This window comes from Rana temporaria, chromosome 10, assembly GCF_905171775.1.
Source record: "Rana temporaria chromosome 10, aRanTem1.1, whole genome shotgun sequence".
Classification (NCBI taxonomy): domain Eukaryota; kingdom Metazoa; phylum Chordata; class Amphibia; order Anura; family Ranidae; genus Rana; species Rana temporaria.
In genome coordinates, this window is record NC_053498.1 from 140,087,236 (window position 1) to 140,113,080 (window position 25,845).

General features: G+C 46.8%; 1 protein-coding gene across 3 annotated transcripts in view; it reads left to right on the forward strand.

Moving 5' to 3' along the window:
* Positions 1-25,845, forward strand: part of UBE4B (ubiquitination factor E4B) — a 107,629-nt gene that overhangs the window by 28,558 nt on the left and 53,226 nt on the right. For all 3 annotated transcript variants that reach the window (XM_040326412.1, XM_040326411.1, XM_040326410.1), the window contains exons 3-4: positions 23,581-23,716; positions 25,059-25,146. In XM_040326412.1, coding sequence (XP_040182346.1) covers positions 23,581-23,716; positions 25,059-25,146 — 224 coding nt within the window. The remainder of the gene's footprint in view (positions 1-23,580; positions 23,717-25,058; positions 25,147-25,845) is intronic.

The following is a 25,845-nucleotide window of genomic DNA, read 5'->3' on the forward strand; positions in this document are numbered from 1 at the left end:
AAAGTGTGCCGTGTATTTGTATTCAGCCCCCTTTACTCTGATACTCCTAACTAAAATCTAGTGGAACTACTGTATTTATCGGCGTATACCGCGCACTATTTTGCCCTGAAAATCAGGGCAAAATCGTGAGTGCGCGATATACGCCGATACCTGCTTTCCCGCGCCGAGTTTGAATACTGCTGACATATACCGAGCGCAGTACACTCGTGTATAGTCGGGCAGTCTCGGCTACACTCGCGCTCACGTCCTGTACGTCCAGGACGTCAGCGCGAGCATTGCCGACTATACGCACGTGTACTGCGCTCGGTATTCAAACTCGGCGTGGGAAACGAGCGAGGAGGATGCCGCAGAAGGACGCCGGACCCGACGAAGAGGACACCCGAAGCCGCAGACGGACGCCGGACCCGACGAGGCCGCCGATGGACGCCGTGCAAGACACCAAACTAAGTACAAAAATCTTTTTTTCACATGAATTTCTGGGCAACTTTAGGGGTGCGCGCTATACGCGGGAGCGCACTACACCCCAATAAATACGGTAATTACCTTCAGAAGTCACCTAATTAGTAAATAGAATCCACCTGTGTGTAATTTAATCTCAGTATAAATACAGCTGTTCTGTGAAGCCCTCAGATGTTTGTTATAGAACCTTAGTGAACAAGCAACATCATGAAGGCCAAAGAACACACCAGACAGGTCAGGGATAAAGTTGTGGAAACGTTTAAAGCAGGGTTAGGTTATAAAAAAAAAATAAAAAAAAATCCCAAGCTTTGAACATATTACAGAGCTCTTTTCAATCCATCATCCGACAATGGAAAGAGTATGGCACAACTGCAAACCTACCAGGACATGGCCGTCCACCTAAACTGACCGGGCCGGGCAAGGAGAGAATTCATCAGAGAAGCAGTCAAGAGGCCCATGGTAACTCTGGAGGAGCTGCAGAGATCCACAGCTCAGGTGGGAGAATCTGTTCACAGGACAATGATTAGTCGTGCTCGCCACAGATCTGCCCTTTATGGAAGAGGGACAAGAAGAAAGACATTGGTGAAAGAAAGTCATAAGAAGTCCCGTTTCAAGTCTGTGAGAAGCCATGTGGGGGAGGGGACACAGCAAACATGTGGAAGAAGGTGCTCTGGTCAGATGAGACCAAAATTGAACTTTTTGGCCCAAAAGCAAAATGCTATGTGTGATAGAAAACTAACACTGCACATCACCCTGAACACACCATCCCCACTGTGAAACATGGTGATGGCAGCATCATGTTGTGGGATGCATTTCTTTAGCAGGGAAGCTGGTCAGATGGGCTGGGGTGGAGATTCACCTTCTAGCAGGACAACAACCCTAAACATACAGCCAGAGCTACAATGGAATGGTTTAGATCAAAGCATATTTATGTGTTAGAATGGCCCAGTCAAAGTCCAGACCTAAATCCAATTGAAAATAGCCGTTCAGACGCTCTCCATCCAATCTGAGAGATCTTGAGCTATTTTTTAAAAATGGGCAAAAATTTCCCTCTTTAGATTTGCAAAGCTGATAGAGACATCCCCACAAAGACTTGCATCTGTATCGCCAACAAAAAAGACCAATATCACGGACTAGAAAAGTGCCTGACATTGATCGATGATTGGATGATGGAGAGCTCCTTCAAACTCAATGGATCTAAAAACAAAACTTCTTTCTCCACACAAACCGAAAGACAAACTCTAGGACGACTTGGACACCACCCACCATCCTTGGACAAACCATCACCCCAAGCACCAAAGTCAAAAGCCTTGGAGTCATCTTTGACTCAAACATGACCATGGACACACAAATAGGATCAGTAGTCAACGGATCTCACCATCTTCTCCGCCTGCTGCGTAGACTCCTCCCCATCATCCCGGAAGAGGACACAGCAGTTAGTAGTTGGAAGAATCATCAATTCCTGTCTCGACTACGCAAACTCCCTCTACCTAGGTCTACCCAAATACCAGATTTCTCGTCTACAAGTCGTCCAGAACACAGCAGCCAGACTGGTAACGGGGGGGGGGGGGGAACCTTGGCAATCAATTACCCCGGCCATCAATTACCCCGGCCCTGAGGACTCTCCATTGGCTATCCGTAAAGGATCGAATTGCATTCAAGACCCTCTGCCTCACCCACAAATGTACACAAGGAAACACGCCTCAATACTTATGCGAGAAAATAAAACACTACACCCCTAATTGGAACCTCCGATCAACCAACCAAAATCTCCTTCACATCGCCAAGTCCCGCTACAAATCTAAAGGAGAACGAAGATTCGCAGTCCAAGGACCACGGCTATGGAACGCTCTACCCACGGACATCTGCATGGAAGAAAACCATCGGGCCTTCAGGAAATAAACTTAAGACTCATCTCTTCTGAAGCATCTGGATGACATTGGACACAATCGCCTTTAGTTTGCATTTGTAGTAGAGCTCGATGCCGATATTTAGAAATCTGGGCGGTTGATGGCCGATATATGATGCCGATTTTTGCGGCCGATTATTTTAGGCCGATTTTTTTTTTTTTTTTTTTTTTTTTTGTGGCACTGGAAGATGGCACTAGCAGAAGGCACTTATTGGCACTGGCAGGTTGCACTGGATGGCACTGAAAGATGGTACTAGCGGATGGCACTGATTGGCAGGTGGCATTTATTGGCACTGGCAGGTGGCACTGATTGGCAGATGGCACTGGTTGGCGCTGGCAAATGTCACGTGGCACTGACAGGTGACCCTGGCAAGTGGCACTAATTGGCACTGACTGGCAGGTGGCACTGGCAGGTGGCACTGGGTGGCAATAGTTAGCACTGGTTGGCATTGGCAGGTGGCACTGATGGCTTTAGTTGGCACTGGCAGGTGGCACTGGATCGCACTGGCAGGTGTCACTGGTATTGGCACTGGCAGGTGGCATTGGCAGATGGCACTGGATGGAAGGTTGCACTAATTGGCACTGGATGGTGGCACCGGTATTGCCACTAGCAGATGGCACTGGATGGCAAATGGCACTGGTGCAAAAAAAAAATTGTCTTCCCCCCCCCCCCCCCCCCCTCAGTACAGACCCCCTTTCCCTCCAGTATAGACACCTCCCCCCCCCCCCCCCCCTGCTACAGACACCAGAGAGCGGTGTGTGTCCCAAGAGCACGGGCCCCTCCTGTGAATCGTGAGAATCGTGATCTTCATTCTAATGGCCCGTACACACGATCCGAATATCGTACGACGGATCGTACGACTTTTTTCGCTTAATAGTCGCAAGTAAAATGAAATAGGTTATTAAAGTCACGAAAATTCTCGTACGACCGAAAAAAATAATCGGAAGTGATGTCATGTGTTGTAATGTATTTGTATTGTATTGTCGGACGACAACTGTACTGACTAAACGAAAATCGTACGATCTTACATCGTACGAGGAAAATTTTCGTGCATGTCCGATCGAAAAATATCGGATGAACGGTCGTGATCGGCTCTCGAAAGTAGTGTACACACGATCAGAAAATCGTACGATTCTTCATCGGACCATCATTTTCGTCCGATATTCGGATCGTGTGTACGGGCCATAAGCAATAAAATCGTGATTCTCATTTTGGCCAGAATCGTGCAGCTCTACGGCACAGCTCCTGGTGTATCCGATTGTGGGGTCGGCCAGCTTGCCTATGTAATCAGTTATGCCTGTAAATGACTATTGCAATACAGTACATGCATTGAGAGGTGAAACAAAGGTATTGCTTCCAATTCAGATTCCCAAGAATTTTGCGATGAATTGTCGGATTTCTTCATCAACAAAATTGAGGGAATCCGGGAAAGCATTCGGCAGAACAATACCCCCTTCAATCAACCATATAACACCAATGAAAACTTCCCACAGTCGACAATGTTCACTCTGGAACCCACTTCCATCGATGCCACAAAAACCATCATTGGTACTTTGCGAAACAGCACAGCACCTAATGATATTATCCCTACTAAACTGCTGAAGGAATGTGCCGACATCCTGGCACCACCCATCACGCAGCTTATAAATCAGTCATTTAAGGAAGGCACAGTGCCCTCCCTGCTGAAAGAGGGCACAATCCAGCCCATCTTGAAAAAACCAACCCTAGACCCTAAGGACCCAACTCATCGCCGTCCCATAACAGGCCTAAATGTTCTCTCCAAGGTAATGGAGAAAGTAGTGGTACAACAGCTGCAACAGCATCTGGATACCCATAATCCGGGACGGAAACAGCATTACTGAAAATATGGGACGACGTTCTTGAAGCAGCAGACGAAGGAGAATCCTGTCTCCTGGTTTTACTGGACCTAAGTGCCGCCTTTGACACGGTAGACCATAAACTGTTACTGACGCGACTGGCTGAAGTAGCCAGAGTCGCAGAAGGTGATCTACCATGGTTTTCCTCTTTTCTTGAAAACCGATCACAAACAGTGAAACTGGGATCTTTCACGTCGGAGAAGCGAACGGTGTCATGTGGGGTCCCCCAAGGTTCCCCCCTGTCGCCGGTGCTTTTCAACATCTATCTTCGGCCTCTCTTTAAAATCATCAGTAGCCAAGAACTACTTTATCACTCATACGCAGACGATACACAATTGTATTTTCGCATCTGCAACAAAAAGGATCATCATCTCAGTTTAGAGAAATGTCTCTCTTTAATAGAAAACTGGATGACTAAGAGTTATCTTAAATTCAATAGCTCTAAAACAGAACTTCTCATGTTTCACGCCAGCCACAAGTGTCAACCGGCACCAACCTGGACACCGCCGCCCATTCTGGGCCAAATCATCACCCCTAGCTCCAAAGTCAAAAGTCTCGGGGTCATCTTCGACACCTACATGACAATGGACGCACAAATAGGGTCAGTAGTCAGCGGATCTCACCATCTGTTGCGTCTACTACGCAGACTTATTCGATTTATTCCCAAAGAAGACGTAGCAGTTGTGGTGGGAACAATTGTGAACTCCAGACTGGACTATGCCAACGCCCTGTACCTCGGGCTCCCCAAGTACCAAATCACTCGTCTACAAGTCGTTCAAAATACGGCCGCCAGACTTGTGACTGGGAAAAAACCATGGGAATCAATCTCACCTTCACTGAGAACCCTTCACTGGTTGCCAGTAAAGGACAGAATTGCATTTAAAGCACTCTGTCTGACGCATAAGTGCATCCATGGGAAGGCTCCGCAATATCTTTGCGATAAGATAGAACCCTATAATTCTAATCGCGTTCTGCGATCCACTGACCAAAATCTGGTCAAGGTACCCAAAGCCAGATACAAATCCAAAGGAGAAAGAAGGTTTGCTTTCCAGGGTCCTAGACTATGGAATGCTTTACCAACCAGCATTCGGTTGGAGGAAAACCACCTGGCCTTCAGAAGGCAGATCAAAACTCTGCTCTTCTGATGTCAAGAGACACTAACAACCAGCGCCCAGAGGCGATTCAGTTCGCATGTGCCGCGCTATATAAGTCTTTCATTCATTCATTGCTTCACTTTAAGTACATTTTCGTTTGGCATACATGCTCTGGTCCCATTGTGTACTTAAAGGTGTGTTCCGGGCAAAAAAAAATTAAAAGCCAGCAGCTACACATACGGCAGCTGCTGGCTTTAATAATCGGAAACCTACCTGTCCTGGTGTCCCTCGATGTCGGCACCGCAGCTGATGTTTCCCATCAGCTGTCGGGTGCTGCCGTCGCCATTAAGGATAAGGGAACCCAGGTGTGCAGCCTTTCGGCTTCACGCCGGGAACCCTACTGCGCATGCACGAGGAGGAGGGATCCCCGCGGTGGCTTTGCGGCCGGACTCCCGGAAGTGGGGAAGGATACCTGTCTTTGACAGGTATCCTGTCCCCCCTCCCCCTGAAAGGTGACATTTGGTGCACCGGAGGTGGGGTGGAATCCGATGAGAGAAAGTTACACTTTAGGGTGGAACTTCGCTTTAAGTGGGGGTATACATGTACTTTCCTTTTTGTTCTGCTTCAGGGCTTTTCAATGGCAGGATCGGTAAGAAGCGGGGGAAGGGCAAACTTTAAGGAATAGTTATCGTTTTCTTCCACTTTAAAGGCCAAGTTCACCTTTTGGGATATGTTACATATTCCACCGTCGGTTGTTTTTTTTTTGTTGTTAAAGCGGGAGTTCACCCAATTAAGTTTGTTTTTCTCTTTTCCCCCTAGCTGGATGCTCGTTTTGTCTAGGGGAATCGGCTAGTTGTTTTAAAATATGATCCGTACTTACCTGTTTTCGAGATGCATCTTCTCCGCCGCTTCCGGGTATGGGTCTTCGGGAGCGGGCGTTCCTTCTTGATTGACAGTCTTCCGAGAGGCTTCCGACGGTCGCATCCATCGCGTCACTAGTAGGCGAAAGAAGCCGAACGTCGGTGCGGCTCTATACTGCGCCTGCGCACCGACGTTCGGCTTCTTTCGGAAAATCGTGACGCGATGGATGCGACCGTCGGAAGCCTCTCGGAAGACTGTCAATCAAAATAGGAACGCCCAGTCCCGCAGCCCATACCCGGAAGCGACGGAGAAGATGCATCTCGTAAACGGTAAGTACAGCTCATATTTTAAAACAACTAGCCGATTCCCCTAGACAAAACGAGCAGGAATCTAAGGGGAAAAAGTGTCATGTACGGGTGAACCTCCGCTTTAAAATGCGAACTGAATCGCCTCAAGGCGCCTTTGTCCAATTTTGTCCAGGTCCTTCAGAAGAGGTGGGTCTTAAGCTTTTTCCTGAAGGCCCGAGGACTTTCTTCCATGCGGATGTTCGTGGGTAGAGCGTTCCATAGCCGTGGTCTTTGTACTGCGAATCTTCGTTCTCCTTTCGATTTATAGCGGGTCTTGGGGATGTGGAGGAGATTTTTATTTGTTGATCGGAGGGCCCGATTTGGGGTCTAGTGTTTTTTATTTTCTCGCATACATATTGAGACGTGTTTCCTTGTGTGCATTTGTGGGTGAGGTAGAGGGTCTTGAATGTCACCCGATCCTTTACGGATAGCCAATGGAGAATCCTTAAGGCCGGGGTGATTGATTTCCAGGGTTTTTTCCTGTTATCAGTCTTGCTGGTGTGTTCTGGATGACGTGTAGACAAGAAAATAAACAACGATTGCCATTAGCCAACGAGGCTGGTGGCTTGTTCTGAATGAAGTGCGAGGGCACTGATGAGCGCTGACAGCCCGTGTGGAGGTACAGGCAAAAGAGCTGCAGGGCTTGTCTGCAGAAGGCTGATATTGCACCCCAGATCCACTCTGACCAATGCTTTCCAGGCTTCCACAGAAAAAATAAATGCTTTTTTTTTTTTTAGCAAAGAGATGGGCATTATTTATTTTTTTCTGGAATGGTGAACGCATCCTTATCCCGTTGAACTTATCCTGGTCTTGTTTTTCATTTCAGTTCACACATTCCAGTGTGTGCTGGAAATAAATAGAACATGTTGCAATGTGTTGCAACACAACGCCTCCATATGATAGGCAAGAGAGAAGTAATCAGAAAAGCACACTGATGCATGTCAACACACACTTAGGGCTAGATTCAGGTAGGGGCGCCCATTGTTACGGCGGCGCAGCGTATCGTATTTACGCTACGCCGCCGTAAGTTAGAGAGGCAAGTGCTGTATTCACAAGGCACTTGCCTCCTAAGTTACGGCGGCGTAGTGTAAATGGGGCCGGCGTAAGCGAGCGTAATTCAAATGAGGATGAGGGGGCGCATTTTATGTTAATTCTTGGTGACCCGACGTGATTGACGTTTTCCCGAATGGCGCATGCGCCGTCCGTGGAATTTCCCAGTGTGCATTGCTCCAATGTACGCCCCAAGGACGTCATTGGTTTCGACGTGAACGTAAATTACGTCTAGCCCCATTCACGGACGAGTTACGCAAACGACGTAAATTTTTCAAATTTCGACGCGGGAACGTCGGCCATACTTAACATTGCGTGCGCCTCCTAATAGCAGGAGTAACCTTGCGCCGAAAAAGCCTAACGTAAACAAAAATAGCGCCGGGCGTACGTAAATTTGTGAATCGGCGTATCTAGGTCATTTGCATATTCTACGACGGAAGCGCCACCTAGCGGCCAGCGTAAATATGCACCCCAAGATACAACGGTGTAAGAGACTTATGCCAGTCGGATCTTATGCTAATGTCTGCGTATCTTGCTTTCTGAATACAGAAAAAAGATACACCGGCGCAGCTTTGAATTTACGCGGCGTATCTATAGATACACCGGCGTAAATCAATGCTGAATTTAGCCCTTAGTTTGCACACCCAGTACACACGATCCGAAATCGGGCGATTATTTTTATTTAAAAAAAAAAAAAAATTTTTTTTTTTTTTACATTTATTTTAATAAAATGTTTTTGGAGTAAAAATCTATCTAAAGATAGTTTTCTATTTATGATGTCTTTAATAATTAAGTTTATCCAGCATGGAATGGACCTTAGTTATGTAGCATGAAGCCATGAATGAGGCTGTATATTCTGCAATATTTGTCATTATTTGGTAAATGAATCCAAGCGCTGCAAGCTGAGAGAACTTGCATTGATGCATTCACACAAAGTTCTGGAATATTCCTTTATCCCATTGTTTTGCGAATCTATGTACACTACAAACTGTATGATTGAATCAGTTTGGATATCGCTGTTTTACTAACCTGACAGATTATTATTATTAATGGGAAACCTTAATTTTGTTTGCAAATATTAAAGATTCTAACTACCGGCAAGAATGAGTCCTTACATTTAAAGAGCACCTGTCATTTCAGATCCATCATGGCAGCGCCTGTTAGCGGGCGTCCACTCAGCCGCTGCCGCCACGTCCCTCCCCTTGTGTCGCTGCAGCATCACCAGCCGTCCCATTAACCACTTAATGCCCGCCGCACGACTATTTACGTCCGCAAAATGGGCGTGTATATATACGTCCTTGCCTTTCCGCGGGTCGGGGGTCCGATCGGGATCCCCCCCCCGCTGCGTGCGACTTACCTCGGGGAGCGATCCGGGACGACGGCGCGGCTATTCGTTTATAGCCGCTCCGTCGCGATCGCTCCCCGGAGCTGAAGAACGGGGAGAGCCGTATGTTAAACACGGCTTCCCCGTGCTTCGCTGTGGCGGCTGCATCGATCGTGTCATGCCCTTTATAGGGGAGACACAATCGATGACGTCAGACCTACAGCCACACCCCCCTACTGTTGTAAACACACACTAGGTGAAGTCTAACACGTTCAGCGCCCCCTGTGGTTAACTCCCAAACTGCAACTGTCATTTTCACAATAAACAATGCAATTTAAATGCATTTTTTGCTGTGAAAATGACAATGGTCCCAAAAATGTGTCAAAATTGTCCGAAGTGTCCGCCATAATGTCGCAGTCACGAAAAAAAATCGCTGATCGCCGCCATTGGTAGTAAAAAAAATTTTTTTTTTATAAAAATGCAATAAAAATATCCCCTATTTTGTAAACGCTATAAATTTTGAGCAAACCAATCCATAAACGCTTATTGCGATTTTTTTTTTTTTTTTTTTTTTTTTTTTTTTACCAAAAATAGGTAGAAGAATACGTATCGGCCTAAACTGAGGGAAAAAAAAATGTATATATGTTTTTGGGGGATATTTATTACAGCAAAAAGTAAAAAATATTGCATTTTTTTCAAAATTGTCACTCTATTTTTGTTTATAGCGCAAAAAATAAAAACCGCAGAGGTGATCAAATACCACCAAAAGAAAGCTCTATTTGTGGGGAAAAAAGGACGCCAATTTTGTTTGGGAGCCACGTCGCACAACCGCGCAATTGTCTGTTAAAGCGACGCAGTGCCGAATCGCAAAACCTGGCCTGGGCATTTAGCTGCCTAAAGGTCCGGGGCTTAAGTAGTTAAAGTGAATGAGACTGTTGGTGAGTCAACAGCGGGTCAGAGGAGGAGCCACTGCGGGACAGAGATGAGTTGCTCTTTAAAAATTATGATTTATATCAAGTCTTTTTTTACTAGCGATTTTAAATCTACTTGATTTAAATCAAATCCACCCTGAAACCAGGTGACTAAAATTGCTCTCGGAGGGATCGTGTGATAATCTGATCTTTAGTGCACAGCTTGCAAAAGCCGATTGCGACCATTCATGCAAAAATATCCGAAGGGACAAGCACACTTTTTTTTTTTTCTCGGACTCTTGCAAAGCAAACGATGTTCATTTTTAATCAGTACAGTGTTCGTCTGAAAACAGATCGGGAAGACCAAGACCACACATGCTCGTAAACGGAAAAATACATTACAATACAACACATTACATCATTTCTGAAGTTGTATTTTGCCGGTGGAGCTGGGCGATTTTCTCCCCCAAAAAAATCTCTCTAGCATCGTGCACTAGGTCGAAGCTGCGGCCTCGCCTAAAAACTCCTGCCCGCAGCTTCTCAGGACCGGTGACTTGTCGTTATGTTTCCCGTATCAAGATGGTTCCTGTAAGGACTGCGCAGGTGCAATCCTTGCCAACGGAAATCTCCGAACCTCGGCCGGCATCCAGGCTCAGTCCTTAACATCAACGTGTATTGAGGAATGTTAAAAAAAGAGCCAGAAGGCCGAGCGAGCTGTCCGAGCGCAGCTTCGTGCACTAGGTCGAAGCTGCAGCCTTGCCTAAAAACTCCTGCCCGCAGCTTCTCAGGACCGGTGACTTGTCGTTATGTTTCCCCTATCCAGATGGTTCCTGTAAGGACTGCGCAGGCGCAATCCTCGCCGACGGAAATCTCCGAACCTCGGCCGGCATCCAGGCTCATTCCTTAACATCAACGTGGATTGGAGGATGTTAAAAAAAAAAAGAGCCAGAAGGCCGAGCGAGCGGAGCGAGCCAAGCAAAGCGAGGATGTGAGGCCAACTGGCCGCTTTCCTCAAATTCCACGTCGCCCTGGATGCCGGCCGAGGTTAGGAGATTTCCGTTGGCAAGGATTGCGCCTGCACAGTCTTTACAGCAGGGGTTCCCAACCTTTTGAAGCACGAGGGCCACTTAAGCAACTTGGTAACCAGTCATGGGCCACAATGAGCAGAGCGGGCGGATGAAGGGTTACGACTACTCTATAGGCCCTCCGATCCACCCAGATGGAAGGGGACAAATTCCCTTCTGTTTTTCAGATTGGAGGTAGGCCGGCGTAAATAGACCTCTGTCGCTCTCTAGAGGTGAATTGAGGGTCCCATTTGGTTGGGCTGATCGCGTGAAAAGGGCCCAAGACTGCTTTTTACACTGATGTGCTACGGTTTACCCACACCCACTGTGTCTATCCTGCAGGTTGGCTGAACTTTGCCATAGACTCCACCTGTGGCAAAAGCTAGCGCTGTGGAGGAAGCATCGGCTTAGGGGGCTCTGCAGCCGCATTCTTCCTCTACCACCAGCTTCATCCACAACACTGATGCTGTGGTATGGCGGGTCGGCAACCTGCGATCTGGGCTTGCCAATCCGCCATTCCAGATCAGGAGGTCGCGGGCCACACCAGAGGCCTCCGCAGGCCACATGTGGCCCCCGGGCCACTGGTTGGCCACCCCTGCCTTACAGGAACCATCTGGATAGCCGGAACCATATTGATAGATCGCCGGCACGGTGTCAGCGTCGGTCCTGGTGAAACAAAAAATCGATTTGTTGAAAATCTGAATAGATTTGACCTTGCAACTCAATTCAAGATTCAAATAGTTTTTTTCCTCCAGCCCCATTTGTCGTACAAGGTATTTTTATTAACCTTAACCACTTCCCACCCGGCCTATAGCCGATTTACGTCCGGGAAGTGTTTGTGAAATCCTGGCAGGACGTCAGTGGATGTCCTGCAGGATTTCATGCGGTGTGTCAGTCTGACACCCTGCATCTCCGATCTCGGTAAAGAGCCTCCGGCGGAGACTCTTTACCACGTGATCAGCCGTGTCCAATCACGGCTGATCACGATGTAAACAGGAAGAGCCGTTGATGGCTCTTCCTCACTCTTCCTCACTCGCGTCTCCTTTACTCGCGACAGACGCGAGTAAAGGAGAGCCGATTGGCGGCTCTCCTGACAGGGGGGGTTCGCGCTGATTGTTTATCAGCGCAGCCCCCCCTCGGATCGCCACACTGGACCACCAGGGTGGGCCAAACAAAACAAAAAAAGCCTGAAAAAAAAAAGTAAAAAAAATAAAAAAAAAGCATTAAAATAAAATAAAAGATGCCAATCAGTGCCCACAAATGGGCACTGACTGGCAACCTGGATAAATCAGTGCCGCCCCACAGTGTCCATCAGTGCCGCCCCACAGTGTCCATCAGTGCCGCCCCACAGTGTCCATCAGTGCCGCCCCACAGTGTCCATCAGTGCCGCCCCACAGTGTCCATCAGTGCCGCCCCACAGTGTCCATCAGTGCCGCCCCACAGTGTCCATCAGTGCCGCCCCACAGTGTCCATCAGTGCCGCCCCACAGTGTCCATCAGTGCCGCCCCACAGTGTCCATCAGTGCCGCCCCACAGTGTCCATCAGTGCCGCCCCACAGTGTCCATCAGTGCCGCCCCACAGTGTCCATCAGTGCCGCCCCACAGTGTCCATCAGTGCCGCCCCACAGTGTCCATCAGTGCCGCCCCACAGTGTCCATCAGTGCCGCCCCACAGTGTCCATCAGTGCCGCCCCACAGTGTCCATCAGTGCCGCCCCACAGTGTCCATCAGTGCCGCCCCACAGTGTCCATCAGTGCCGCCCCACAGTGTCCATCAGTGCCGCCCCACAGTGTCCATCAGTGCCGCCCATGAGTGCCCCCCATCTGTGCCGCCCATGAGTGCCCCCCATCTGTGCCCCCCATCTGTGCCCCCCATCTGTGCCCCCCATCTGTGCCCCCCATCTGTGCCCCCCATCTGTGCCCCCCATGAGTGCCCCCCATCTGTGCCCCCCATGAGTGCCCCCCATGAGTGCCCCCATGAGTGCCCCCATGAGTGCCCCCCATCTGTGCCCCCCATCTGTGCCCCCCATCTGTGCCGCCCATCTGTGCCGCCCATCTGTGCCGCCCATCTGTGCCGCCCATCTGTGCCCCCCATCTGTGCCGCCCATGAGTGCCCATCTGTACCACCAAAAGAAAGCTCTATTTGTGGGGAAAAAAGGACGCCAATTTTGTTTGGGTACAGTGTAGCATGACCGCGCAATTGTCATTCAAAGTGCGACAGTGCTGAAAGCTGAAAATTGGCTTGGGCGGGAATGTGCGTAAGTGCCTGGTATGGAAGTGGTTAATTTTCCATATGAGACTGGGATGCAAAAAAAGACGATCATTCATCTGATGTACTGATCGGGTGCACGGAGCTTTATACAAATACTGTGGCGTGGACAGGCCCTAAATTCATTTTTCTTTGCACCTTTTGAAAAGCTGACTTGTGTATTTACAAGCCTACTGTAATCTACACCAGATTAGGCTGTAGACTAGGAAGAAAAAAAAAACTCTAACCTGCAATTAGTTCACGTCAATACAAGCACGTGAAGGTCTGAGCCATCCAGTGTCTCGGCTTGCACAGCTGATGGCGTGCTGGAAAAACACGGCCACGAGACGAACGCATCTCAGCCTCCCGCCGGGACAAACTGTTCTGTTTACCTTACTGACTGCAGCTTCTATTACTAAACTTGGTGCTTGGCTTCATGTGCTCACATGGTGTTATAGATGACGTGACATACGCAGAGATCACCTGGAATGGGTGTCGGGCGGGAGCGGTATGTGTTATTCCAGGACACAAGCACTGGGCACAGGCTCTATACACCGTGGTCATCCCTCTTGTAGCTTTAGAAAAGCACAACCTGTTGTGGGAGGGGGGGATAATTTTTTTGAGTAAAACAATATCACAATACAGACTGAAAGGGGTTGTAAAGGTACAATATTTTTTTCCTAAATATCTTCCTTTACCTCAGTGCAGTCCTCCTTCACTTACCTCATCCTTCCATTTTGCTTTTAAATTTCTTCTGAGAAATCCTCACGTTTTGTCTGTAACTTCACACAGTAATGCGAGGCTTTCTCTCTGGTGTGGAGTGTCGTGCTCGCCCCCTCCCTTGGACTACAGGAGAATCAGGACGCCCATTTACACACAGCTCCTTTCTCTATCTGCAACATAGAGAGTGTCCTGACTCTCCCGTAGTCCAAGGGAGGGGGCGAGCACGACACTCCACACCAGGGAGAAAGCCTTGCATTACTGTGTGGAGTTGCAGACAGAAGAACAGGAAGTGAGGATTTCTCAGAGGAAATAAGGACATTTAAAAGCAAAATGGAAGGACGAGGCAAGTGAAGGAGGACTGCACCAAGGTAAAGGAAGCCATTTAAGGAAAAAAAATTGTACCTTTACAACGCTGTAACGGAATTACCCGTGACACCCAGAGATTTTTGAAGGATGGGGAGTACTCCTGTGCTAGCGCCACAATGACTCTTGGGTCATCCTGTGCCCCTTTTGCCGGCCTTTTGCTGGGGAGAAGTGAAGGGAGGGGGGGGAAGAACAGGGGGAGAGACGGGAGGAGGAACATGGGAGGAAACATTGTCTGCCATAGGGGATCTTTTATGGCGACCATTGCCCACACATTACTTGTCCATTTATCGGGTATGCTACCTAATTTTATGTATTTGTAGATTGTTTGCTGTATTTTTATTTTAACTAAATTAGTTTGTTTACATGTTTTTACTGTATTATTTGTTCTATAGATTGGCTCTCCTGAGGAAGCGGGTAACCGCGAAACTAGTCGAGACTCCGACCAATCTATTAACCACTTCCCGACCTCCTCATGTACATTTACGTCGGCAGAATGGCACGGACAGGCACAATCACGTACCTGTACGTCCTCTGCTAGACGTGGGTGGGGGGTCCGATCGGTACATGCAGAGGTCGGGTCCGCTCGGGGAGCGATCCGGGACGACGGCGCGGCTATTTGTTTGTTTATAGCCGCTCCGTCGCGATCGCTCCCCGGAGCTGAAGAACGGGGAGAGCCGTGTGTAAACACGGCTTCCCTGTGCTTCACTGTGGCGGCGCATCGATCGGGTGATCCCCTTTATAGGGGAGACTCGATCGATGACGTCATTCCTACAGCCACACCCCCCTACACTAGTAAACACACACACAGTGATCCCTAAATGTTACAGCGCCCCCTGTGTTTAACTCCCAAACTGCAACTGTCATTTTCACAATAAAGAATGCAATTTAAATGCATTTTTTGCTGTGAAAATGACAATGGTCCCAAAAATGTGTCAAAATTGTCCGAAGTGTCCGCCATAATGTCGCAGTCACGAAAAAAAAACGCTGATCGCCGCCATTACTAGTAAAAAAAATAAAAAAAAATAAAAATGAAAATAAAACTATCCTCTATTTTGTAAACGCTATAAATTTTGCGCAAACCAACCGATAAACGATTATTGCGATTTTTTTTTTTACCAAAAATAGGTAGAAGAATACGTATCGGCCTAAACTGAGGAAATTTTTTTTTTTATATATGTTTTTGGGGGATATTTATTACAGCAAAAAGTAAAAAATATTGATTTTTTTTCAAAATTGTCGCTCTATTTTTGTTCATAGCACAAAAAATAAAAACCGCAGAGGTGATCAAATACCACCAAAAGAAAGCTCTATTTGTGGGGAAAAAAGGACGACAATTTTGTTTGGGAGCCACGTCGCACGACCGCGCAATTGTCTGTTAAAGCGACGAAGTCCCGAACTGTAAAAACCTCTTGGGTCTTTAGCCAGCATATTGGTCCGGGGCTTAAGTGGTTAATTGACAACTACAGATGTCTCTTGGGCAATCCTTGAGCGTTTTTTGTCTTTTTGATTTTAATATGTTAATTGTATGTTTTTTTAGAATAAATTAATCCTTTGTATTTCATATTGTTAATTATTGCTACTAGTACCGAGCTAGTCCAGGAAAACCCCTTTGAGTGGGGACCTTTTATAGGGGTAACCTCAGCCACTACTCCCTTTCCCCCCACTACTCCCCTTGTTGTACTCAATTTATTTTGTTCATTAGTTACAATAATTCTGCTTTGTTTTCTGTTCAGTATAACGTACCAAATGTACCAGCCAGTCCCTATTGCAGGACTTCTGTGCTACTTCTTTCTTAAACCGTTTTTTTATGCAACTCTTGTTGAAATCCTTCTGCTATTCTCGGAATGTAGCCATAATAACAGGCAGTCTGGTTTGAAGATTTAAGCTAAACACTGGTATAATCATTGCGTGCATTTAAAGCAGATGTAAACCTGAACTGAATGACATTTAGTGTGCATAATAAACGCTCCTTCCCATTTGAAATCAATGGGAAACCGCGGTAATACCGCCCGCAATGCGCCTCCCCTTTAAGGCCTATGCACACTGGGCATCAAAAAAGCCTGTTTTAATGGTGTTCCACTTATTTATTTATTTCGCCAAACACCACACCATTTTAGACGTGTGTGTCCCTGCACACACAGGTGTTTACATGTTTTAGAGGCAAAAGTGTTGGGAGGCAGGAAAGCCAGTGCCAACGCTTTCAGGAGTGGAGCGTCTTGCTGCTACCCCCTTTCACATTTGGCACATTTTGTTGTGAAGAGACCTGCTTATGACAGATACCCACTCCCCACGTCCAGCTCTGGTCACCGAGTAGAAGCCATTTCCACCCTGCAGCCTTCTGTGACGCATCACAGAAAGCTGCGGGACCAATCGGAGGGTGCATGTGCAGGTGCCGGCAGATGAAGCCCAGTGAGGACAGCACTGGATGCTGGGACAGTTAAGTGGATGTTTATTAAAAGTCAGCAGCTACAGTTTTTATTTTTTTATGCTGCCGACTTAATTTTTCAAAATGGGACTGATGAACAAATTAAGGCACACTAATGCGAATTGGATGCGGCTTTCTCTGCATCCAATTTGCGTAGCAGGAGAATGTGACCAGCTCTCTATAGAGCCGGTTCACATATATATCTCCAGGATGGCTGCGGAGCGCACTGCACAGAAACACTGAATCTTTGGCTCTGTTTCAGGGCTAAATTCAGGCAAAGATTCGGCCCTGAGCCGGAGAACGAGGACACGTTCCTGTGCGATCCGCAGCCGGTTCCAGTGTGAACTGAGCCTTGACTACTTTAGACCCGGGCCATAGTCAAAAGATGGCCTCCAGGTGGCTCTATAAATCCGGGAGGCCGTCTTTTGACATCCTCCGGCCACTAGGGGGCGCGCACCCGTCGCGTCCCCGAGATGCCGATGCGCGTGCCTGGCGGTCGCGATGTTCGCCAGGTACCCGCGATCGGCAATGACAGAGCAGGGACGTGGAGCTCTGTGTGTGAACACAGAGCTCCACGTCCTGTCAGGGAGAGGAAACAGATGCTGTGTCCCTTGTACATAGGGACACAGCATCGGTCACCTCCCCCAGTCACCCCCCTCCCCCCACAGTAAGAGTCACTCCCAGGATACACATTTAACCCCTTCCTCGCCCCCTAGTGTTAACCCCTTCCCTGCCAGTGACATTTATACAGTAATCAATTCAATTTTTTAGCACTGTTCGCTGTGATAACGTGAATGGTCCCAAAAATGTGTCATGTGTCCGCCGCAATATCGCAGTCCTGACAAAATTCGCAGATCGCCGTATTACTAGTAAAAAAAAAAAACTAATAAAAAAAAAAAATCAGAATTCTATCCCCTATTTCGTAGCCACTATAACTTTTGCGCAAACCAAGCACTATACGCTTATTGCGATTTTTTTATTTATTTATTTATTTATTTATTTTTACCAAAAATATGTAGAATACGTATTTGCCTAAACTGAGATTTTTTTTTTTTTTTTAACAATGGGATATTTATTATAGCAAAAAGTAAAAAATATTGTGTTTTTTTTCAAAGTTGTCGCTCTTTTTTTGTTTATAGCGCAAAAAATAAAAACCGCAGAGGTGATCAAATACCACCAAAAGAAAGCTCTATTTGTGGGGAAAAAAGGACGTAAATCTTGTTTGGGAAGCATGTCGCACGACCGCGCAATTTTAATTTAAAGCGACGCAGTGCTGACAGCTGAAATTTCGCCTGGGCAGGAAGGGGGTGTATGTGCCCAGTAAGCGAGTGCCATGCACACCAGAGTGAGATGAATGATTCTAGGCCTTATGGAAAATGTGGGTACCAAAAGTCATAATTTCACAGGTGCACACAATTGGGCCTGACATTGTTGGGTAGATTTACTCTGCACTACCTCATCTTTTATGTTGTACCAAAAAATAGTTTTGTGCACTAAATGTGACATTTATTTATTTATTTTTTACCGAAAATTTGGACTCGATTAAACCATTGAGCTAATCGAATGCAAAAAAATAAAATTGCAACTACCATCATTTTATTTTCCAGGGTCTCTGCTTTCAGAAAATCTATAGTTTTTGTGGGGGTTCAACTAATCTTCAGGCCTAAAATGATTATTTTATCATGTGAGCAAAAATGTTGAGTCACCGAAAGGGCTGGAATGAACATTTTCCAACACACAGCTGATTTTCTGGCCAGCAGTAGAGTGACAAGTGTCTTTTCGGCTGTCTTGTTTCTAACAGAAGCCCACAAACAACAATGTCTTGATTATTCTAAAATACGTCTTCTTCTGTACTTTCAAGGATAGTCTTTTTTTTTTTTGGGGGGGGGGGGGGATAAGTAATGGAAGCATTTGTCAGATGCTACAAGATAGCTTTGCATTGTATAAATTGGCTATTTTTGCTCTCTTGAAGCGCAGGATTCGCCGTGGTACAGCGGCACTTCTGTGCTTTTGTGTCTGTACAACTTTGTGCACCAGAGAGACAGGCCTCAATAAATGATGGTTGCCATAGCAACTGTTAAAAAGCAGCTGTTGAATAAAATTTCAAGGCTGCATTTTTTTATCTTAGAGATTCTCGTACACGGAGTTAAAGGGCAATGAATCTCGATTTTGAAATCTGGAGTGGAGGAAAGTTGCGTCATGGAGATCCTTTCTTTACTTGCATCAGCTTGATGTTTGTCTCTGTGGCGTACGCTGACATTTCTAATATATAAGGACCTGCTGGTGACGGCAGACTATTTTGGGGAGAGATGCAGGCTGTTTTTTTATATATATATATATATATATATATATATATATATATATATATATATATATATATATATATATATATATATATATATATATATATATATATATATATATATATATATATATATATATATATATATATATATATATATTCAGTCCTGATGAAAAGTTTAAGACCACTTGAAATATGGCAAAAAATCATATTTTACGTTGTTGGATCTTAACAAGGTTCCACGTAATTGACATTCTTGACGATATTGCCGTCCGTGAAAATATCCCAGTGCGCATGCTCCAAATTACGGCGGAAATAGTCAATGCTTTAGACGTGAACGTAACTTGCGCACAGCCCTATTCGTGTACGACTTGCGCAAACGACGTAAACAACGCAAAATTCGACGCTCGCCCGACGTCCATACTTAACATTGGCTATGCCTCATAGAGCAGGGTTAACTTTGCGCCGTAAAAAGCCTTACGTTAACGACGTAAAAAATGCGCCGGGCGGACGTATGTTTCTGAATCGGCGTATCTCGCTAATTTGCATATTCGAGGCAGAAATCAACGGAAGCACCACATAGCGGCCAGCGTGAAATTGCACACAATTATACGCCGGCGTATGCTAGTTACGTCGGTGGACGAAGCCTATTTTTTTCAACGTATCTGCCTTTGAGAATCAGCGTAAAGATACGACGGCGCAGATTTGAAATTACGGCGGCGTATCTGAATCCGGGCCACAGTGTCTATCAGATGAGAATAACAAAGTAAGAGGCTTGTGTATGACAAGCTGTGAATATCCAGTGTGTGACTTTACAATGGCGCTGTGCCCGCCATCATTCCTGGGTGTAGAAACCGCAGTCACAGCTGTGCTCTTCCTCTGCCGAGGTGTCAGTACTGTGTATGTCTGCCGATCTGTCACCGGTTACATCGGCGGGTAGGAGCCTTCCCTCTGTGTTAAGGGAATTGTGACTTTGATTCTAATAAATCAGTTTGGATCGTCATCAGCACTCGGGTTCTTGTGTCCTCATCTGTCCTGATCACTGGGGCTGAGAAGAAAATATTTCTTTCCCAGTATAAGGCTAGCAAGTAAAGAATATCTTCAGCCAGATATAGAAAATGGCTAAGGCCAATATAGAAATGCCAAGCAAGAAGGTCTGTCCTTTACCCATTCCAGCCAATGAGATTGCAGCCGTCGTTCTTGATCACATCAGGACACCCAGCTGATGGGATGGTGTAGAGCAGGGATTTGCAATTGGCGGACCTCCAGCTGTTGCAGAACTACAAGTCCCATGAGGCAAAGCAAGACTGACAGCCACAAGGACGACACCCAGAGGCATGATGGGACTTGTAGTTTTGCAACAACTGGCGGTCCACTAATTGCATACCCCTGGTGTAGATATTTCCAGAGGTTTGTTGCAAGAACAGTACCTCTTGCTGGATTTTATGTCTGAAGAAGTAAACGTTGCTTCATGAAACGCATAACATGTCCTCTGTTTAAGTGGAGTTCCACCCATAAATATAACATTACATCAGTAGTTTTAAAAAAATGTCTTTAGTCCTTTAGTAAAAAAAAAAAGTGTTGTTGCTAGGCAGAATAGTTAATCTTCCCTGTTCCTGCACCTAGGTGCTTAAGCTTCCTAACCTACACCGCACAGACTCCTGGGAATGTAGTGGGCGTAACTTTCCAGGAGTCTGTGCACTCCCCAGTCTCAAAGAATCATGTGACTTGGACAGTACAGGTGCTGAAACCTGATCTGAAACCTATTACACTGCTTGTGCAGCACTGAGCATGTGCGAGATCTGCAAGGCTGAAATCCAGGAAGTCATACAGTCTGGCTTCATGATGCCCACACTTAAGATGGCCCCAGTCAATTTCTATTTTATAAAGTGTCGAAATGCTGTAACAACCTAACAAAACGGACCTTAGTTTACAGACTAACTTTACTAGAATACATTAAGCTTGTGTTTTACAGGGGTATTTATATATAAAAAGTGAAATTGTGGCCGGAACTCCGCTTTAATTGGGCGACGATGCTCTACTACCGTGGTTGTCAATGTATGAGCTAAAGGGGCTTCAGATGCGGCCCCTGACATCCCTAAAGGATCACACACAATGTTAAATATATGTAAGGGACAGTCGGAGACTGCGGACCGAGGAGATGAGGGTCAGAGAGTGAAAACAGGGAAAAGGGGCGCCTCTGAGTATGTATCATATAAGCATTTATTAAAACAATATCCACTCACATGGGGGATTGCAGAGTTGAATTTCGATCCGTTGCTGGGCTGAAGAGAGAGAACTGCAAGTCACAGCAGGACCGTTTGGGCTGGCACCACATCTGATCCAAGCAGGATAGGGTGGAATGGCTGAGCATGACACAGTCTCATTCAGTCCTCCAGACTTGACTTATGCCAGTCAGGTGGGGTCAGAAAGGATCCATCTGATAAGCATAGTAGTTCCAGTGATGATTGGGGTAAGATGAACGGACGCCAGAGCCTATGGAGAGTGAGGACAGGATACATTGTTGGTGGGGAGAGACGCCAGAGCCTATGGAGAGTGAGGACAGGATACATTGTTGGTGGGGAGAGACGCCAGAGCCTATGGAGAGTGAGGACAGGATACATTGTTGGTGGGGAGAGACGCCAGAGCCTATGGAGAGTGAGGACAGGATACATTGTTGGTGGGGAGAGACGCCAGAGCCTATGGAGAGTGAGGACAGGATACATTGTTGGTGGGGAGAGACGCCAGAGCCTATGGAGAGTGAGGACAGGATACATTGTTGGTGGGGAGAGACGCCAGAGCCTATGGAGAGTGAGGACAGGATACATTGTTGGTGGGGAGAGACGCCAGAGCCTATGGAGAGTGAGGACAGGATACATTGTTGGTGGGGAGAGACGCCAGAGCCTATGGAGAGTGAGGACAGGATACATTGTTGGTGGGGAGAGACGCCAGAGCCTATGGAGAGTGAGGACAGGATACATTGTTGGTGGGGAGAGACGCCAGAGCCTATGGAGAGTGAGGACAGGATACATTGTTGGTGGGGAGAGACGCCAGAGCCTATGGAGAGTGAGGACAGGATACATTGTTGGTGGGGAGAGACGCCAGAGCCTATGGAGAGTGAGGACAGGATACATTGTTGGTGGGGAGAGACACCAGAGCCTATGGAGAGTGAGGACAGGATACATTGGTGGGGAGATGGTGCAGAAGATAATACGAAACTGGGAACATTTTACATGAGGCTGGTAGAGAGCAATGCTATTGCTAGGGATGCATCGGTGCCAATGCCAAGCATGTATGCAGATGCTCCCAGTACCGAAACTTTGCAGTGCGATTTGCAGCACTACAAAATTAATGGGTACAAATTGCACTGCAAGAATCTTATGCAATTTCCCCCACTGTGTGCGTGCGTGCGTGCGTGCGTGCGTGCGTGCGTGTGTGTGTGTGTGTGTGTGTGTGTTTAAAGGGAAAAGTGCCATAGTGGGCAAGTTATTAAAAATGTTAGAACTCGTACATATCTGGCCAAATGCTAAATCTGCATAGGTCTCCCAGTCCCACCAATGATGGCAAATCATGGTCGCTGGAGTAGAGGTGGTCTGCCCCTAAGCTGACATCACTTCCACCACCTACAGGGATCCCAGAACTTCTCCTCCAGCCCTGTTAGCACCTCCAGCGACCGTGATTTGCGATCGTCTGCGGGTCGGGACACCTATGCAGATTTTGCATTTGGCCAGATATGTACGGAGTTCTAACGTTTTTTTAATGAACTGCCCTCCAGATGGTTCTATTTCCTTTTTCTATACACACACAGGAACAGTGGGGGAAATTGCATGCAATTCAAATAGGAATTGCACCGCATTCCTGTCGCAATTCGCGCACAATTTGATCTGTGTTGACGCAAATCACACCACAAAGTATCTGTTGGTACTTGTCAAAGTATTAGTGCATCCCTAGCTATTACCCTAATCTAAGTTCCCACTACAGACTGTTGAGGCCCAAGGGCCGCGCATCATATAGCAAAGGGCCACATGTTGGGCACCAGGGCTCTACTTCAACATGGATTACATCTGATTATAACAAAGCTTGATCTGACATATCATAGGAGTTATATGTGTTGGTAAATAACTGTGAAGGAGTCTCTGCCTGTTAAAATGCAGGCTATGCATGAGCCCTGCTGTCCTCTAGTTCTGAGCACAGGCCTGTTCTTTAGAAATGACTTGGTATCTTTGCATACAGTGACGACGGGGTGAATTTTGTCTGTATAACGGCTAAAGAGCATTTAGTCTGCTTCAGTCCTAACAATCCTCCTATGTTTGTATGTCTAAAAGTGTCATAGCACCATTCTGTGTGCAACTCGCAGGTCTTTGATATTTTTATTTACCGTATTTATCGGCGTATAACACGCACAGGCATATAACACTCACCCTAACTTTAAGAGGGAAGTTTCAGGAAAAAAACTTTCTACACCCCCCTGCGTATAACAGGCAGGCACAGTTTACCCTCTCTATTCAGGGTAAAAAAGTGAGTGTTATACACCAATAAATACAGTAATTTTTTTGTCTTTCTAGTACAGTTTTTTTGGAATTGTATTTTTATTTTCCCCTCTCTTTTTTTGTTCTTTACAGGGGTGGCCCATCGTAGCCAGAGCAGTGAGGGGGTCAGTTCGCTCAGCAGTTCCCCATCAAACAGCCTTGAAACCCAGTCTCAGTCCCTGTCCCGGTCCCAGAGTATGGACATCGACAGCGTTGCCTGTGAGAAAAGGTAACACTCTTGGCCTGTTTTTTATGTGTATATAGAATTGCCGACTTCATATATTTACCTTGCCTTCACTTTACTACCACTGCTTTCAGCCACCAGGCGCAAAAGAAATTACCAGTACTTCTGAGAATGGGGGATACATTCCCCCTTCTATACACATTGCAGTGCTTGTGATGGCTGTTTAAATGCTCAGCATGTCACATGGTGGCTGGAGAAAGTCTGAAGTCCTTTATAAACTCTAAGACCCCATACACACTATAAGACTCTCTTCTGATTTCCTTTAGATTTACCCAAACCATGTAGTGCAAGGGCCTGCTTGCATACAAATTTGAAACTTTATGCTACAGGTAAGCCTATAATCAAGCTTACCTGTAGCTACCCAGAATATCTCCTAAACCTGCACGATTTAGGAGATATGCCCTGTCCCCTGCATGTGCCGATGTCATTGGTACATGCGCAATGGGGCAAATTGAAGCACCTATCTGTGTGCCGTTACTGCGTGACGTCATCGCGGCTCTGGCCAATCACAGCGCCGGAGCCGCGATACCCGGAAGTAAGCCCCGGAGGGGGAGACGAGGACTGCTGCTGGGGCTTCGATCTGAGGTAAGAAATGCATAATGAGCTATTGTGCTATGCATACATTATGCCTTTGTCGCGCAGGTTTTTTTTTTAATTAGGGTTTACAACCACATTAAAGCGGGAGTTCACCCATTTGTTTTTTTTTTTTCCTCTTTTCCCCATAGCTGGATGCTCGTTTTGTCTAGGGGAATCGGCTATTTGTTTAAAATATGAGCAGTACTTACCCGTTTTCGAGATGCATCTTCTCCGTCGCTTCCTGGTATGGGTCTTCGGGAGCGGGCGTTCCTTCTTGATGACAGTCTTCCGAGAGGCTTCCGACGGTCGCATCCATCGCGTCACTAGTAGCCGAAAGAAGCCGAACGTCGGTGCGGCTCTATACTGCGCCTGCGCACCGACGTTCGGCTTCTTTCGGAAAATCGTGACGCGATAGATGCGACCGTCGGAAGCCTGTCAATCAAGAAGGAACGCCCAGTCCCGCAGCCCATACCCGGAAGCGACGGAGAAGATGCATCTCGTAAACGGGTAAGTACGGATCATATTTGGGGGGGGGGGGGGGTAGTTGGATTTGTTGAAGGTACTACTTTTCCATCTGATCGTACAGATGCTATACTTTGAGTGACCTACTCGTATAAGGATCAGGGGTTTTCTTGCTGCAAATCCCCATTAATGGTATCTGGCTCACAGCCACTCGCTTTGGAAGTGGATATGCCTTGGCAGGACTGTCATTTGTTGTTTCTGTGTTGACATCTTGTGTTTTTATCACCAGCATGTCCCAGGTAGATGTGGACTCAGGGATTGAGAACATGGAGGTGGACGAGAATGACCGCAGGGAGAAGGGAAGTCTGACCGATAAGGTGATTCACTGCTGCATTCTGCTTTACTTCATATTTCGTGTGTGTCATTTGTGTGAGTGGCTAAACGTGGACATCCAATTTAGTTTTATTCACTTGACAAATTTGCTTTGAATCTAGAAGCCAGCTAAAAAAGGTAGGAGCTAGTTTTTGTTGGCATAGCGTAGGTTGTCCGCGCCCAGGGCAAGGTAAGTCATTTTCTCCCCATAACTAAGGATGAGCTCCGGCATGTTCGCATAGAACACGTGCAGAGCCCGCCAGGAAGTCGGCACCCGCGCTGCGCTAATCACAGCCAGGCAGACATTGTCCGATGCTCGGCTGCAGAGATCGGGAAATGTCTGCCTGGCTGTGATTAGCGCAGCGCGGGTGCCGACTTCCTGGCAGGCTCTGCACGTGTTCTATGCGAACACGCCGGAGCTCATCCTTACCCATAACCGCCCTAACTTACAGCAGAGTGGCCAGCAGGAACGCCAGGGTTTTTTGGCTGGCCAGAAAAATATTACAATAAAAACCTGTTATGGGGGAAACACATTACAGGCGGTCACCAACAAGATAAGGCCTGTAGGTTTGTTATGTTGAATTTGTTAAGTCAGAACTGGTACGTTTTTTTAAGTGTAGCTCAACCTCAAAACATTTTTGTTTTTTTGGATAGCATAGGGAAAGTTTAAAGCGGAGTTCCAGTCTTTTAGTGTTTATTAAAAG